General features: G+C 55.2%; 1 protein-coding gene and 1 non-coding gene across 5 annotated transcripts; one reads left to right on the top strand and one right to left on the bottom strand.

The window, feature by feature from the left end:
* The first annotated feature begins 53 nt into the window (after positions 1–53).
* On the top strand, positions 54–15,709 carry SLC66A1 (solute carrier family 66 member 1). 4 transcript variants are annotated; one of them, XM_029230043.1, is made up of 8 exons: positions 61–96; positions 5,033–5,256; positions 9,893–10,022; positions 10,667–10,754; positions 11,594–11,736; positions 11,908–12,000; positions 12,590–12,775; positions 14,220–14,471. In XM_029230043.1, the coding sequence occupies exons 2-8, from the start codon at positions 5,093–5,095 to the stop codon at positions 14,469–14,471; spliced, it is 1,056 nt and encodes a 351-aa protein (XP_029085876.1). In that variant the 5' UTR covers positions 61–96; positions 5,033–5,092. The 4 variants fall into 4 exon arrangements, with proteins under 4 accessions (XP_029085879.1, XP_029085876.1, XP_029085878.1 ...); XM_029230046.1 differs by lacking the exon at positions 5,033–5,256 and having other exon boundaries at positions 54–96; positions 14,220–15,708; XM_029230045.1 differs by lacking the exons at positions 61–96; positions 5,033–5,256 and adding an exon at positions 112–1,281 and having other exon boundaries at positions 14,220–15,708.
* Positions 4,462–4,533, bottom strand: TRNAK-UUU. Its single transcript has one exon. It is a non-coding gene; the product is annotated as a tRNA-Lys (tRNA).
* Positions 15,710–16,027: the final 318 nt, after the last annotated feature.

Raw genomic sequence — 16,027 nt, 5'->3', positions numbered from 1 at the left:
CAGCTCCGGGGCGGGGCGGGGCGGGGTTTCTGGTCAGCTGATGAAGGCAGGAGCTGGAGAACCCGGAAGCCGGGCGGTGGGGAGGCTCGAGACTTGGTAAGCCGAATTTGAGGCTGGGGCTGCGGTTCGGGACTCTGGGCCTTCCCTGCTACATCTTTCCAACACCCTCCTCCAGCCCCTGGATGGTCCTGGGGCTACTGCCTCCACCTCGGGGCGCGAGATCTTGGAGCGAGGCTCTGGGCTGGGATTGGGAGGCCCTCGGCGGGGGCCCAGGGCCCCCTCCTCAAGGGCGACCAGCATGACCCCTCGGGCCGCTCTGACCTAGGGCCTGGGGTCTGGGTTCCTTTTTTACCTCTTGTTCCTGGCCGACGGGCCCCTGCGTTTCTGACGACTTTGTTTTCCCCAGGGCGGGCCAGAAGAGGGGGCTTCGCGGCGAATGAGCGCTGACCCCAGCGGCTGCCCTGTTATTATCCCCGCCAAACAGGCGGCCGGTGCTCGGCTGAGTCACTAGGAGGGAGTTGTGACCGAGGACCTGGAGGGCTGGAGTGGGTGGTAGCCCCAAGGCGGAATGCTCCTCCCCTCAGGTGCTCCCCAATTCTGCAGGGAGCCCAGATTGTCCCCTCCCATTCCATGCCTAGGACAGGTTTCCAAGTGTGTACATGGGGAGTCTGTGTTTGGAAGTATGAGGACTGACGCAGTCTTGTCTTTTCAAGGCTTACTGAAGCCTGCTGTTTGCCAGGAACCCTGTGGGGGGAGGGGAGAGAGTTCTAGACAGAGCAGAATAATAGCCATTCCCGGTTATTCTACTGAGGGTTTGACCTGTGCCAGGCGCCATTCTAATCCCTCAGCCTGGATTCTCTCATTTAACTCTGCCGTTAGCCTAGCAGGTGGATACTTGCATCATTCCCTCGTTTTACAGGTTGGAACTCTGAAGCTCAGGCACTTGACCAAGAATTCATTACTAGTAGGCATTAGGCAGGTCAGTTCCAGAGTGCTTTCTCCTCAACCGTAGGCCATCCAAGCTCACAATTAGGTCTCCCAGTCTCCCTTCCTTTCTTTGTTTCTCTCTCTCTCTCTCTCTCCCTTCCTACCTTCTTTTCCTTCCTTTCTCGCTCCCTCTCCCCCCGCTCCGTGTGTGTCTTGCTGTTTTTTGAACCTTTACTGTGCACCTGGTGTGTCCGGGGCCTAAGAAGTTTACACCCGGGGCGAAGGGAGAGGAGTGGCTTAAAGCGCGGCAGTGGCGGACGAGTGTGATGAACGTTCTTCGGGTTTGTGGAGGAGGTAAGGGAAGAGGGGACAGGTGTTTTCCCGCCAGCTCCTGTGAGGACCCTCTAAACTGAGACGGCAATTTAGAACTGGGTCTTAGTTTCTCTTTACTACGCCGTCTAGGATGAAAAGGCCCAGCCTAGGGGAAGAGACGGCATGGACAGAAGTCAGGAGACCTGGGAGTGACCATCTGAAGGCCTAGAGGGAGGGACAGGAGATGGGGGGGAGGGCAGTTCTTGGAGTACTCTGGGGCTCGGTCTCAAGGCGTTTGGACTTATCTGGTAGATAAAGGTGGCCACCTGAGCAGCTTCAGTGGGGAGCATCTCTGTGGCTCAGCTTTGAGATCTGGACGAGTTACATGGCTGTGGCAGCGGATGCCATTTCCAGGGCTGCCTTTCTTTTCTTTTTTTTTAAATATTTATTTATTTATTTGGCTGCACCAGGTCTTCGTTGCGGCATGTGGGATCTTTACTTGCGGCATGTGGGCTCTAAGTTGTGGCATGCAGGATCTAGTTCCCTGATCAGGGATTGAACCCGGGCCCCTTGCATTGGGTGTGGAGTCTTAGCCACTGGACCACCAGGGAAGTCCCTCCGCCTTTCTTTTTTTTTTTTTTTTTGCGGTACGCGGGCCTCTCACTGTTGTGGCCTCTCCCGTTGCGGAGCACAGGCTCCGGACGCTCAGGCTCAGCGGCCACGGCTCACGGGCCCAGCTGCTCTGCGGCATGTGGGATCTTCCCGGACCGGGTCACGAACCCGTGTCCCCTGCATCGGCATGCGGACCCTCAACCACTGTGCCACCAGGGAAGCCCCCTCCGCCTTTCTTAAAGTGTGGTCACGTGCACAGAATACATGTGGTCAGAATACGCTGGGGGAGCTTCTTAAACCCCAGGTCCTTTATCCCCAGCTCTGACACACTGATCCTGAATTTCAAACATGTGCTCTCCATGATAACAAGGCACCCCTGAATCAACTATATACTTCAATTAAAAAAAACAAAAACCACAAGGAACCCCTGTTGTGGTCCTTGTCACACCTACAGACCTGGTCAACCTTTGTTGCAACCCTGGCCATCCATTTGCTCAGTGCTGTTGGACTAGGAGGTGGGCCCGGTCTCAGAAGCCAGGCCTGGGCCCAGGCTGGCTTCCTACTTGGGTCAGAACCCACGGGTGACAGGCTCTGTGCACAGTGGCCCTCAGAGGAAAGTGTCTTCTGTTCAGGGCTCAGGCGTGTCTCAAAGTATCCTGAGCCCCGAGCTGCTCATGGACCCCGTGCATGGACAGGGGACCACCCACCCAGGGCCCTGGGCCCTGGGCCCTGTGAGCCATGGTACATCCCCCAAGACACCCATCCCTCCTTCACTGGGCGTGTGTCCACTTTCTTTCTTCCCTAGCCTGGTGAAAAGAGGAAGTGAGAGTGACCTCAGGGTGCTTGAGATACTGGTCTCTCATTCTTAGTCACTACCATTGTGTCAGGCCCTGGGCTAAGAGCTTTATGTGCATTTTATCTTTACAACAACCCCAAGGAGTGAGCATCATTATCCTCGTTTTATACACAGGCTCAGACTGTTACTTGCACAAGGCCACTCACCCTTATCTGTAGAATGAGGACAGTGTTCCCCTCACAGAGGAGTTAATGAGGATGGCAGTATACTACCGTGATGACCTGCCGTGGTGTGTTGAGGCTCTACAAGAGGAGGCTTGGGGAAGTGGTCCACTGGAGGGGTGGCTGGGGAACAAAAGGACTTGATTTGAAATGCCTGAGGCACCACAAAAACCCAGCTCCTACCTGGACTGCGTGTTAACCTGGGGTGGCCTTGCAGCTGCTGGTGGCAGGACAGCAGATAAATGGCTCCAACATCAGCTGTGCTGAAGGTCAAGGGGGGGTGGTCACCAAGGTACAGGAAGAGACCTTCAGCCCCCCTTTGCAGGGCCCCGGAGGGACTGCAGTGAACCAGGCAGGCAGTGACCTGGGGTGCTGGGGCTCGCTGTTGAGTCACGTTAGAGCTGAGAGCCTAGAGCTTCCTAAGAAAAGCAGCTGACTCGCTTCCTTTCCCTGCCTGACGCTCCCAGCTCGCTGCGGCCTCAGCAGTTCCAAGGGTCCAGCCAGGGTGTCTCAGCCCTTTCGGGCCAATGTAACAAAATACCATTTGTCTGGATGGCTTAGAAACAAACATTGATTTCCCACAGTTCTGGAGGCTGGGAAGTCCAAGTTCAGGGTGCTAGTAGATTCAACGTCTGGTGAGGGTCCACTTCCTAGTTCATAGATGGCTGTCTTCTCGATGTGTCCTCACCTGGCAGAAGGGGCGAGGGAGCTCTCTGGGGTCTTTCCTGTAAGGGCACTAATCCCATTCATGAGGGCTCTGCCTTCATGACCTAAATACTCCCCAAAGGCCCCACCTCAAAAATACCATCACATTGGGGGTTAGATTTCAACAGGACAGGAGGGACATAAACATTTGGTCTGTGGCATTGTCTGTGGGGCATTGCTTTACGAGGATCCTGGGTCTTTTGACACAAGCAGAAACTGAAGGTGGCTGGAGAGAGCCTCATCCCAGGTGAGGAAAGCCCCTCTGAGCGCAGTGAGAAAAGGGGAAGCCTGTCTTCTGGCTGCATGAGACCCTGGGCAGCCCTGCCAGACCACAGGAAGGTGCCGCCGTTCCCAGGGACAGAAGCATGGTGGCTGTGAGTGCTTCCTGCTTGGGTGGCCCTGGCAAGTCACCTCCCCGGGTCCACGCAGACATATCAGTAGCCCCCACTTCATAGAGCTGATGTGCAGCAAAATGCAGAAAGGCCTACGTAAGGTGCTTAGCACAGAGCTGGTAACGTGCTCAGCTATCGGGCTGTGATGATTCTGCCCAGCAGCCCCACTTCCTCTTCCTCCTCTGGGACTGTCACACAGGCTGTGACTGCTCTAGGACACCAGGTGGGGACTTCGCTGCCTGCCCCTGCAACCAGCCAGCTCCTGGCTTTGTCGGCGGTGAGAATGGGGAGGTGGCTCCAGACTCTTTGCCAGCAGGCGTCCTACACACGCGAGCTGCTGGGAGAATGCGGCTTGAGCACGCCAAGCTTGAATCCCAGCCATGTGTGCAACTCACCTGCTCCTTCTTCACCACTTGCCTCATCTGACCAATGTACTAGGGGACAGCCATACTTTTTTTTTTTTTTTGGCTGAGTGGTGCAGCTTGTGAGATCTTAGTTCCCTGACCAGGGATTGAACCCAGGCCCCAGCAGTAAAAGTGCTGAGTCCTAACCACTGGACCACCAGGGGATTCCCAGGACAGCCGTACTTTAAATGAGAGGATGTACTTAGTGGGCCTGGTCTCAGCAGACCCTCACAGCGTGATTTGCAAGAAGAAAAGATTGGAAACAATCGAAATGTTCAAGAGTTAGAACAAAGGTGGCATTGTTGAGGGCTCAGTTCTCTACACTAGATTTATGAACCCATTGAACCCTCACAGCTGTGTGGGGGAGGCACTGTTATCGCCCCATCTTGCAGATGAGGAGACTGAGGCACAGCAAGGCTGAGTCACTTGCCCAAAGTCGAGGCGTTAACAGGCAGAGTGGGGATTCGAATGCACCTGTCTCTGACCACACATCCAGTGCCCTCCCTGCATATGTGGTTACTTTGATCTCTGTACTGATCGTGTTCTCTGGTTCAGGGGCTCAGTCCATGCTGGGTGATAAGGCTGGAATGGGCTCAAAGTGGCGGGACCATGACTAGGACCCAGACCTCCCAAGGCTGAAGGCGCCTGTCTTGTTCCCTGTAGAGCTGTCGCCTGCCTCAGCACACCGGCTCCCTCCCTCCCTCCCTCCCTCCCTCCGAAGCCATGGTCTGGAGGAAGCTGGGCTCCAGAAACTTCTCCAGCTGCCCCAATGGCTCCAGCCAGTGGATATGGGACGTGTTTGGCGAGTGTGCCTGGGATGTCTGGGACAAGGCCAGCGTGGGCCTGGGCTTGATCTCCATTCTCTGCTTTGCTGCGTCCACCCTCCCGTGAGTAGCATCAGGGTGGTGGGACCAGGGCTGGGTTGCACGGGTGGGGCAAGTGCTCCTGGGGCTGCGCCGAAGAGGGGCTCACTGGCTGGCGTTGGGCCTCTCCAGACTCAAGGCCAAGTGTGCTCCCTCTCCCATCCCCACTGACTGACTTCCAGCCCACCCTGGAGGGCCCTACAGCAAACCTCACTCTAGGCCCTGCCTTGTGCTGGACCATGCTGACACACAGGTAATAATAATAACACCTGTTCACTAAGTGCCCACTGTGTACCTAGCTCATTTCTAAGCACTTGACATGTCTTTACCCTATTTAATCCTCATAACCACCCTGTGAAATAGATACAATCTGTATCGCTACTTTACGAGGAAATAGAAACCCAGAGAGGTTAACTAGCTTGCTGTGAATTGCACAGCTAGTCAGAGAGGAGGCGGAGGAGTGGGAGGGCTGGGGTGCATCGAACTTGGCCTTTGTTCTGTGACAGTCTGGTGGAGGACAAGCAGTGATTACAAAACAGCATGGCCACTGCTGTGATTAGGGAACGTGGACACACTGTGACCTGGGCAAGTCCCTTCGCTGCTCTGCGCCTCAGTTTTCTCATCTGTAAAATGGGAATGTTGTTCGCTACCTCACAGGGTTGCTATGAGGATGGCCTTTACACACCATACGCTCAGTCCCATGGCTGGGCAGAGGCGGGGCCAAAGAGGAGAGGTGAGGTCAAAGAGGTCATCCAGGGCCCTGTAATGTAAGGGCATTCTCCACTGTTAGGAAATCTTATGCTGTTTCTCCTGAGGGAGAAAGATAACAGTTTAATTGAGAGATAATTCACATACCATTGAGTTAGCCCATTTAAATGTACAAGTCCAAGGTTTTAGTATATGCACAGAGTTGTGTAAGCATTGGTGCAATCAGTTTTAGAACATTTTTGTCACCCTAAAAAGAAACCCAGAAAGAAATGAGTCATTCCTCGTTTCCCTCTAAATCTCCCGGCCCCAACCACCAATCTGCTTTCTGTCTGTAGATTTGCCTATTTTGGACATTTCATATCAATGGATCATACAGTATGTGGCCTTCTGTGACTGGCTTCTTTCACTTAGCATAACATCTTCAAGGTTCATCCACGTCATACGTAGCTAGTGTCAATACTTCATTCTTTTTTTACATCCGAATAGTAGTTTTCGTTGTATATGTATACCTTTTGTTTATTCATTCGTTCATTGATGGACATTTGGGCGGTTTCTACCTTTTGGCCAGTGTGATTAAGGCTGCTATGTATGTTCATGTACAAGTTTTAGTGGGGACATGTGTGTTTACTTCTCTTGGGTATATACCTAAGGGGCGGAATTGCCGGGTCACATGGTAACTCTGTGTTTAATCTTTTGAGGAACTGCCAGACTGTTTTCCAAAGCGGTTGCACCATTTTACATTCCCACCAGCAGTGCACGAAGGTTCCAATTTCTCTAAATCCCCATCAACATTTGTTATTTTCTGTCTTTTTTATTATACCATCCCAGTGAGTGTGAAGTGGTATCTCATAGTTCTCATTTGTATTTCCTTGTTGGCTGGTGATATTAAGTAGCTTAATTGGCCAAATTATATTCTCTTTGGAAAAAGGTCTATTGAGGTTCTTTGCCCATTTTTCAATTGGATTATTTGTCTTTTTGCTGTTGAGTTATAAGAGTTCTTTATATATTCTAGATATATTTTGCAAATATTTTCTCCCATTCAGTGAGTTGTCTTTTCACTTTCTCGATGGTGTCGCTTGAAGCACAAAAATTCAAAAATTTGTTGATGTCCAATTTTTTTTTTTTGGCCGCGCCGTGCAGCATGTGGGATCTTCGTTCCCCGAGCAGGGATCGAACCTGAGCCCCCTGCATGGGAGCTCGGAGTCTTAACCACTGGACCGCCAGGGAAGTCCCTTGATGATGTCCAATTTATGTGTTTTTTTCTTCTGTTACTTGTGCTTTTGCTATCATGTCTAGAAAGGATAGCTTAATCCAGGTAACAAAGATTCACCCTTATCTTCTAAGAGTTTTATATAGATTTATCCAAGTCTGACACCAATTCTGATGTGTTTTTTTGCCACACCATCAAGCAATCAACTCAATTCTTACACTGTCTACACCTGAGACAGCCTCAGATCCCACAGGTTAGGGGCCCAGTCCTACAAGTCCCACAAGAGTGCTCCCTCCTCCCCACTTCTGAGACCAGTCACAGGTCCAGGTTGTCATTTGTGCTTCTGACCTCCAGCCGTAGATCGGAGATTCCTCCGACCCCTCCTCAGGTTTGATTAGTTTGCTAGAGCAGCTCACAGAACTCAGAGGAATGATTTTTATGGAGGCTTTATTACGCAGTCATTGGCCATTAGCAATTGGGCTCAATCTCGAGCCTCTCTCCTCCCCTGAGGTGGGTGAGGGGGGTGGGACAGGGACCCCTGAGACCAAATGTCCCAACCTTCTAATCCTACTGTTGGTTCCCCTGGCAATGAGTCCTTATCCTCAGGTGACCTAAGGGCTTTCCGAAAGTCACCTTATTAACATTACAAAAGACACCTTTCTTTCTCTCTTTCTCTCTCACCCCTTAGGACATTCTTAGGAGAGCTCTGTGCAGGGAACAGGGAAGAAGACCAAATATATATATTTCTTATTGTAAATCACAGTATCACAAATTAGCTCTTACATGTAGAGCTTTGACTCAGCTTGAGTTGTATTTTGTATACGGTGTGAGGTAGGGATCCAACCTCGTTCTTTTGCATGCGGTACCCGGTTGTCCCAGTACCATGTGTTAAAAAGACTACCATTGGGAATTCCCTGGCAGTCCTATGGTTAGGACTCTGTGCTGTCACTGCTGAGGGCCCAGGTTCAATCCCTGGTCGGGGAACTAAGATCCCACAAGCCGCGCAGCGGCCAAAAAAAAAAAAAAAAAAAAAGACTACCCTTACCTCATCAAGTTGTCCCAACATGCTGTCTAGGGCTTGACATTTTTACTGACTCACCTTGTCCCAGCTGCCATACTAGATGTGGCAGAAGTAAGCAAAACCGACCCCATCCTTGCCTTTGTAGACCTTCTGTTAGGGAAGGAGAACTGGAGGGACAGGGGAGAGACTGGAGGCAGGGAGGCTGTGTAAGGCATCCAGCAAGCAATGATGTGTGGGAGATTGGATAGGTGGCCCTTAGCGGGCAAAGCAGACAGGTCTGGGTGATGGGTGGAGGCCAAGGGAGAGAGACTCCCCATCTTGGGGTGAGAGGTCCCCCAGAAGCACGAGGAGCTGGTGGAGCTGGCTGAGGCCTCCCCTTTCCACCAGGGCATAGTGCCAGCCCTGCCTGGGCCTGGCTGATTAACCAGGGAGGGGGTGTCAGAGGTCTGGGAGAAGCCCCGGGTGATGGCAGGGAGGGCAGCCACCTTACTGCTTCTCCTTAGGACTCGGCCTTTCCTGAGTGTGACAAAATCACTTTCCCTGAAATTTATGGAGGCTCTTCAAGTCACAGTATCCTGGAAGGGCAGGGCCACGGGGTAAACCTTAAGGGCCTCTCCAGGCCAGGCCCATGCTGGGCACTGTCCCTTCCCTCAGGAAGCTTGAGTCCAGGAGGAACTGACGAGTGCTGGCAGAGCTCCCTCCTAGGAAGGCCCTGAGGAGGAGCTGATATTTCCTGAAAGATCCAGAGGAGGGCCTGGGTTAGCCACCTGCTGGTGCAGAGCTTGGAGGAAGAGAAGGCAGTCCTGGTGAAGAGGTGGTGGGGGTCGGAGTGTCCCTGCCGGAGGGGGGAGTTGGAAACAAGGAACACAGGCTTGCGTGGGAGACCTAAAGAGCTGGGGGCGGGGTCAGCAGGAGATGGAGGTGGAAGGATGACCGTGAAGAGCCAGGGCCAGGCCTAGCTCTCCTAGCTTCTGTCTCGGGTGGAAGGTGGGGTGAGGTGCTGTTCAGTTACCTTTTACTAATTTAAATACATGCAAATGATCAAAGAGAAGTGTAAGCACAGGTGGCTGTTGCGGGATGACTCGGAGCAAGGCTGGGACCCCAGGGTCTGAGTGTGAATCCTGGTTCCCTGACTTTTCCATCCCCAAAGAGGCCCATCAAGACTTGACCCCATGGCTTTGTAATCAGAGCTCTGGGAGCCACAGCCTGAGGCTTCTCTGTTGCCCTTTGAAGATAACAGGCCCATATTATTATCCATCTCCCCTGGAGATAGGGCATCGCCCAGGCCTCGGCTGTTGGGCAACCACCATCCTCCTTCCTTCCAAACACCAACCCCCCTCCCGCTCCTCCATAGAAGAGAGAACCCAGGGTCCCTATGAAGTGGTTCTCGGGGTCTGACACAAAACATCAGGGCCCTGTAAAGACCCCAGGTCCCCACCAAGAGACTGCTGTGGAGGAGAATCTATCATGCAATGGCTCTCTCTGGAAAGGTGCATGTCCCATAGAGCTCCTGGCTTGGAAGGGATCCCGTGGTAAGAATCCCCAAAGGGCAAAGAAAGGCCCATGAGGATCCCGCCTGCGGGAAGGATCAGCTCCCAGGCGACCCCCTGTGCAGACGCCGCCCCAGCCCCGCTATTCCATGTTGGCTCTTCCCATGTTTACCCTCCACGCGGTATCACAGCCGTCGGCTTCTGAGTGCACGTCTCCTTCCTCCGCCACAGCCAGTACATCAAGGCCTGCAAAATGGGCAATATGGACCAGGCCCTGTCCCTGTGGTTCCTCCTGGGCTGGATCGGCGGAGACTCCTGCAATCTCATTGGCTCCTTCCTTGCTGACCAGCTGCCCCTGCAGGTGGGCTGGTCCCCGGGCTGGGTGGGCTGCCAGGGACAGTCTGCAGAGGCTTCCATCTTCGAGGGCCCCATGCTATAGAGAGAGCCCTCTGCCTGCCGCACAGTGTGGGCCTCAGTTCCCCCATCTACAAAATGAGCACATCAAACCACAGGATGGCTGGGGTCTTTGACCTCTGAGGTGCTAAGATCCTGACTGAGCTTTCAGGGCATGGGGCCCTGGAGGAGGAAGGTTTTCCCTTGGGAGGCCCAGGTGCCATCATTTTTCTGTGGCTGGGTGGAGCTGGGACTCAAAATCAGGAATCTGTTGTCTTCCCAAGGGGGACTGTAAATTGCCCCTGTATCAGGCCAAATGGTAGCCTCCACTTAACCTCTGAGTCCCATTTTGTCCTGCCTGGTCATGCTAGCCACTGTTTCCTCTGTCTGCCCAGGCGGGCACCTGCCAGGCCCTTGCCTACCTGCTGTCTAGCTCTGCCAGGTAGGAACTGTGATCCCCTCCTTTCCAGATGAGCAAACAGAAGCTCCAGGAGGTGAAGCAACTTGCTCAGGGTCACCCAGCTGGGATGGGGCGGAGCTGCCCGGGTGCTGGGGTGTGGTCCCTGAGCCGGGGACTGCAGCCAGCGCCCTGGGCCCCCTCTTCTCTTGCAGACCTACACAGCCGTGTATTACGTCTTAGCCGACGTGCTGATGCTGTCGCTGTACTTTCATTACAAGTTTAAGAAACGCCCCTCTCTGTGTGAGTACGGGGATCCCTCTGTGTCAGGTGCCTGAGGGAAGCCGGGAGGCCTGGAAGTTTGGGAGGAGGAAGGTTTCCCATTGCTGGTGATAAACCAAACCTCAAAAAGGCTTCCTCGGGGGCTTCCCTGGTGGCACAGTGGTTGAGAGTCTGCCTGCCGATGCAGGGGACACGGGTTCGTGCCCCGGTCCGGGAAGATCCCACATGCCGTGGAGCGGCTGGGCCCGCGAGCCATGGCCGCTGAGCCTACGTGTCCGGAGCCTGTGCTCCGCAACGGGAGAGGCCACAGCAGTGAGAGGCCCGTGTGCCGCAAAAAAAAAAAAAAAAAAAAAGGCTTCCTTGGGGCCTTATCTGAAAGCTGGGGCCCTGATCACCTGATGAGCCGAGATAGAGGGCAGTGAGTACATCCGGGCAGGACCACAGGGAGTCCCCTTCACTTAAGTTCTCTCATTCAGCAAACATGGCTTCAGCTGCTCCTCAGTGCCGGGCCCTGGGCTTGGAGCTGAGGAAACAAGTTCACGGCACACAGGATTCAGAAGGGGCAGATCCAGGGCTGTACAAGAAATGATCCAGGCACCTGGGGGTGGGGCTGTCTCAGCATTTCCACGCTCCATAATTCCCTTCCTGCCCCCACTGCCCTCATCAGCTTACCTTTACAAGCTTAGGAGAAGGGTACTCTCATTATACCCATTCTACAGATGAGGAATAAAGGCTCAGAGAGGTTAGGTCACTTGCCCAAGGTCACACAGCCACTGAGGGACAAGGCCAGGACTCAAAGCCCAGTCTGTCTGCTGCCACTCAGATCCCTAATCTCAGCTTCCCTCCTGCCTCATGTCCAGGGTCTGCCCCCATCAATTCTGTGCTGTTGTTCATCTTGGGGGTGGCGTGTACCGCCCCACTGCTGAGCAGCGCTGGCTTGGTGGCTGCCCCCAGGGAGGTCTTCCGGGGGCGGACGCTCTTGTCTGTGGAGCCGGGCAATAAGGTGAGGTGTGGGCACGCGAGAGTAGAGCAGGGGTGGGGGTCTGGCTCACCCCGAGGGCCCGCCCCTGCATGACCATGGGGTCAGGGGAATTGCCCTCGAGGAGGGAGTTGGGGCTCTCAGGCTGCACCCCGGCGCCTGCTGAGCACTGAGCACTCCACTCTGCCCTCTCAGCCCTTCACGCAGCAGGAAATCATTGGCTTTGTAATCGGCTCCGTGTCCAGCATGCTGTACCTGCTCTCCCGGCTGCCTCAGATCCGCACCAATGTGAGCCGCGGGCAGGGGCACTGGGGCCACGGGAAGAGGAGCCGGCTGGCAGCTCGGGCCCCTGGGTTAGGGAGTAGCAACAGGTCTGGTCCACACTCACTGTTGGCTTGGGTGACTGAATCCACTTCTCCAAGCCTCAGTTTCTGCCTCTGGAAATGGGCGTGAGATGCCTGCCATCCAGGGGTACATGTGACCTGCATGTGTCCCGGGGAGGTCGGAGGTCAGGTGAGAGCGAGGGGCTGAGAGCAGAGCAGAGAAGGTGGGGAACCAGAGATGGGGGAGCCTTGCTGGGCAGTGAGTCAGCGTAGGGCTGGGGAGCAGGCACCTTGGGGCGAGCAGGGTGGGGCAGCCCTAGTCTCTTGCGACCTGGGCAGGGTGGCCCGGGAGATGACGTTGGAACGGGGATGAGGAGTCAGGCCCTGGAAAGGGCTGATCTGGGCAGCAGGCCCGTGTCGGACACTGGTCACACCGTGTGCAGTCTGCTCGGAGCATGTGCGTTGTGACAGGGCAGACGGACACATGGACAGTTACAGTCCAGAGAGACAAGAGGCCCGTTTGAGGTCTCTGACCCTACACCTCTCGCTTCCAGTTCCTGCGGAAGTCGACACAGGGGATCTCCTACTCGCTGTTCGCCTTGGTGATGCTGGGGAACACGCTGTATGGGCTAAGCGTGCTGCTCAAAAATCCCGAAGTAGGCCAGAGCGAGGGCAGCTATGTGCTGCACCACCTGCCCTGGCTCGTGGGCAGCCTGGGCGTCCTGCTGCTCGACACCATCGTATCCTTCAGGGGGGGGGGGTGGGGGGGGTCGGGGGGGGCCACAGCAGCCTCCGCCTGCACGTGGCTTCAGCGTCCATCCATCCATCCATCTTTCCTTCCATCCATCCATCATCCATCCATCCATCCATCTATCCATCCATCCATCCATCCATCCATCCATCCTTCCTTCCATCCATCCATCCATTCTTCTATCCATCCATCCATCCATCCATCCATCCTTCTATCCATCCTTCCATCCATCCATCCTTCCATCCAGTCCATTCATCCATCCATCCTTCTGTCCATCCGTCTGTCCGTCCATCCACCCATCCATCCTTCTATCCATCCATCCATCCATCCTTCCATCCATCCATCCTTCCATCCATCCATCCATCCATCCATCCATCCATCCATCCATCCATCCAAGAGCCAAACCTCCCATGTGCTGGGCACCCCTCCAGGTACCAGATCTATTTGTGAGTAAGAACAGAATGGTCCTTCCTTCAAGAAGCTCACAGTTCAGTGGGGAGGCAGACAGGATATGCGTAATCATAAATAATTACTTCACTGTGGTGCCACTGAGTAGCACAGAGAAAAACTGCAAGAGTGTGTGACCAGGGGGCTGTCTGTCCTGGTTTAGAGGCTCAGCAGAGGCCTCCACTAGTGCCACTGAAACTGTGCCCTGAAGGAGAAGTTAGGCACAGGAGAGGGAGGGATGTTCCTGGCACAGCTTGTGCAGAGGGTCTGGGGAACAGGGCATAAATCAGCCCATCCAGGCAGGAGGAAGGAAAGCTGCAATGTGGAGACACACACACGTGAATTAGAGATGGAAAAACTTGAGTTCAAATCCTGGCTCCCCGGTGTCCTGTGTGACACAGAGCAAACCGTTAGCCTCTCTGTGCTTCCATGTCTTCATCTTGCTGTCTCACCAAGGTCATGGGGCAATTACATAAGCTAAGGTCTCTGGAAATACCCAGCACCGGACCCAGCACACAGTGAGTGCTCAGTAAATGTTTGTTTGCTGGATGGCTGAGCAGGGCATTATTTGCATCTCCTTTGGGAGGAGGTAAACGGGGCCCTTGTTTCGACATTTGCGGAGTTCCTGGTGGGTGCAATGAGAGATGAAGAAAGTTAAGCTCTAGTGCCCCAAAATGGCCCCTGCCACTTGCTGAAACCCCCAGGATTCTGTAGGGTGAGAGGAGGGCAAGATCCTGGAGCTGGGGTCAGGGGAGGCTGCCTGGAGAGGAAGACCCAAGCGCTGGACTTGGCAGATAAATGGGGTTTGGCCGGTTGAGGGGTGGGAAGGCAGCAAGAGCAGAGGCCAGGAGGCCATGGCTGACCCTGCCCACCTGGCCGAGTTGCAGGGAGGGAAGAGGGCAGCAGTTCTGGATGGGGCCACAGGCCACCCTGGGGCAGGTCCGACGCAGGCTGTGCTCCGTTTGGCCTTGACGTTGACTCCTTCGGATCTCCATACAGTTCCTGGTATACAGGGGTACCGCCACCTCATCAGAGCGCCAGCCACTCCTCCCCAGCTGAGCAGGACCCAGACCCAGGCCAAGCCCAGGATGACGGGGACCTGCAGATGCCACACTGAGGAAGGGAGAAGTATGGGCAGTGACGGTGCTGCTGACCCTGGGCTGGGCCGTGGAGGAAGCTGGGGGTGCCTAGAACTCCCGGCCCGACCGCCTACCCCCAACCCCTCCGAAACCTCGTGAGCTGACCCTTCCGGAAGCCCTGACTGACGGACTCTTCCAGGAGCAGGTCAGCCCCCAGGGCCAGCCCACCCCGCCTTGGGATTCACCCCCAGGGTCTGAGGCAACTGTCCCTGGAGCCTGAAGGGAGGGCCTGCAGCCGAGAACTCGCCTCTCAGAAGACAGTGCAGCTGCCCCTCAGCTCACCTACCTCATTCTGCCTGCTTCCCCCACCCAACCGCCTGGGGAGGAGCCCAGCTCAGCCTGGTGCACCCTGGACTGTACAGTCGACTGCAGATGGCCTAGTAAACGGTACTCCCTGTGAGGCCCGTCCTGGTGCTCCTTTCCTGGTGCCGGGCTCTGCGCTGCTCTGGGGCACAGTGATGGATGGCGATCGGGGTCCCACCTACAGGCCCCAGGTGGGGGCCTAAGGGGGTCAGGATGTGGGAGAGCCAGGCCAGAGGGTACTGTGTCTGCTGGCCCGCCCCTGCCCAGCCTCTTGGGCCTCCAGTTTCTTCAACCTGCTTCTCTGTGACAGGCTCCACACCTGGTGGTGGGGACACAGCAGTGAGAAAGACACTCCTCCAACAGGATCCCTGCTCCGCGGTGCTCAGCAAGAAGCGGAATAGTTAAGGTTCAGACTTTGGTTCTGCATCTCAACTTCTCTGTGCCACAGTTACCTCATCTGTGCAATGGGATGACAGTATTACCACTTTATACGTCCTTCTAGGGATTAAATAAAATGGTGTGCTTATGGATGTTAGCCCTGAAGTCTGGCTCTGAAGTCTGAAGAAGGAGCTCATTGAAGGTTAGCTTTGATCATTTTTAGTTGGAGGAGAAGGACAACCAGATCTCCCTGGAAATCAGGGAGACCTTCCTGGAAGAGGTGACATGGCAGAAGGACAGTCAGAAGATAAACGGGGAAGGTGCCAGTGTTGCAGGCGGGAAGGGTGGAGAGGAGGGCAGGGCTGAGCCCCGAGCTCTAGTTCCTGTGCCCCAACTTTAGTTTGCCTCCCAGACCCCAACCTGAGTCCACTTTCTTCTTGGCCACAACCCCATGCATGCCTGAGGACGGAGGGGCCAGCTCCCCTCCCTGATGGCCTGCTGTCTCACCTCTCCCCCCCCCCGCCGCCCCCCACACACAGCCGGTCCCGGGAGCCATCAGGGTGGGTGGTGCCAGGTGCGGCTAAGGCTGGTAGGGAGGAGCTGGGGCTCAGCGTGAGCCTCTCTGTTAGAATCTTCCTCTTCCAACCGTGGAGAAAGGAAGGAGCCCGGCCACAGGGCTGTAGCCTCGGCCGCGAGGGGACGCCTGCCCCGGTTTGGTGCCACAAGTATTTGCCAAGCGCAGCTCTCCTCTCCACCCTGGCCCACGCTGTGCTGGGCGTCTGGGATGGGGGTGAACCAGCTCTGGTCCCTGCCCTCAAGGAGGGGAGACGGTTGCCGGGCCCTAGAGGGAAGGACTGTAACCAGAAGGTACAAAGTGCCATAGGGATGAGGCGACTCAACCTGGGAAGGCTTCATGGAGGAGTGGCCCGGGAGCGGAATCTTGAGAGAGAGGGAAGGGTGTGTGCAAAGGCCTG

The sequence above is a fragment of the Monodon monoceros genome, unplaced genomic scaffold (assembly GCF_005190385.1).
Source record: "Monodon monoceros isolate NGI ecotype Baffin Bay Population unplaced genomic scaffold, NGI_Narwhal_1 Super_Scaffold_18, whole genome shotgun sequence".
In the NCBI taxonomy this organism is placed as follows: domain Eukaryota; kingdom Metazoa; phylum Chordata; class Mammalia; order Artiodactyla; family Monodontidae; genus Monodon; species Monodon monoceros.
The sequence above is the reverse complement of the archived record's forward strand: the minus strand, read 5'-3'. Positions and strand labels throughout refer to the sequence as shown.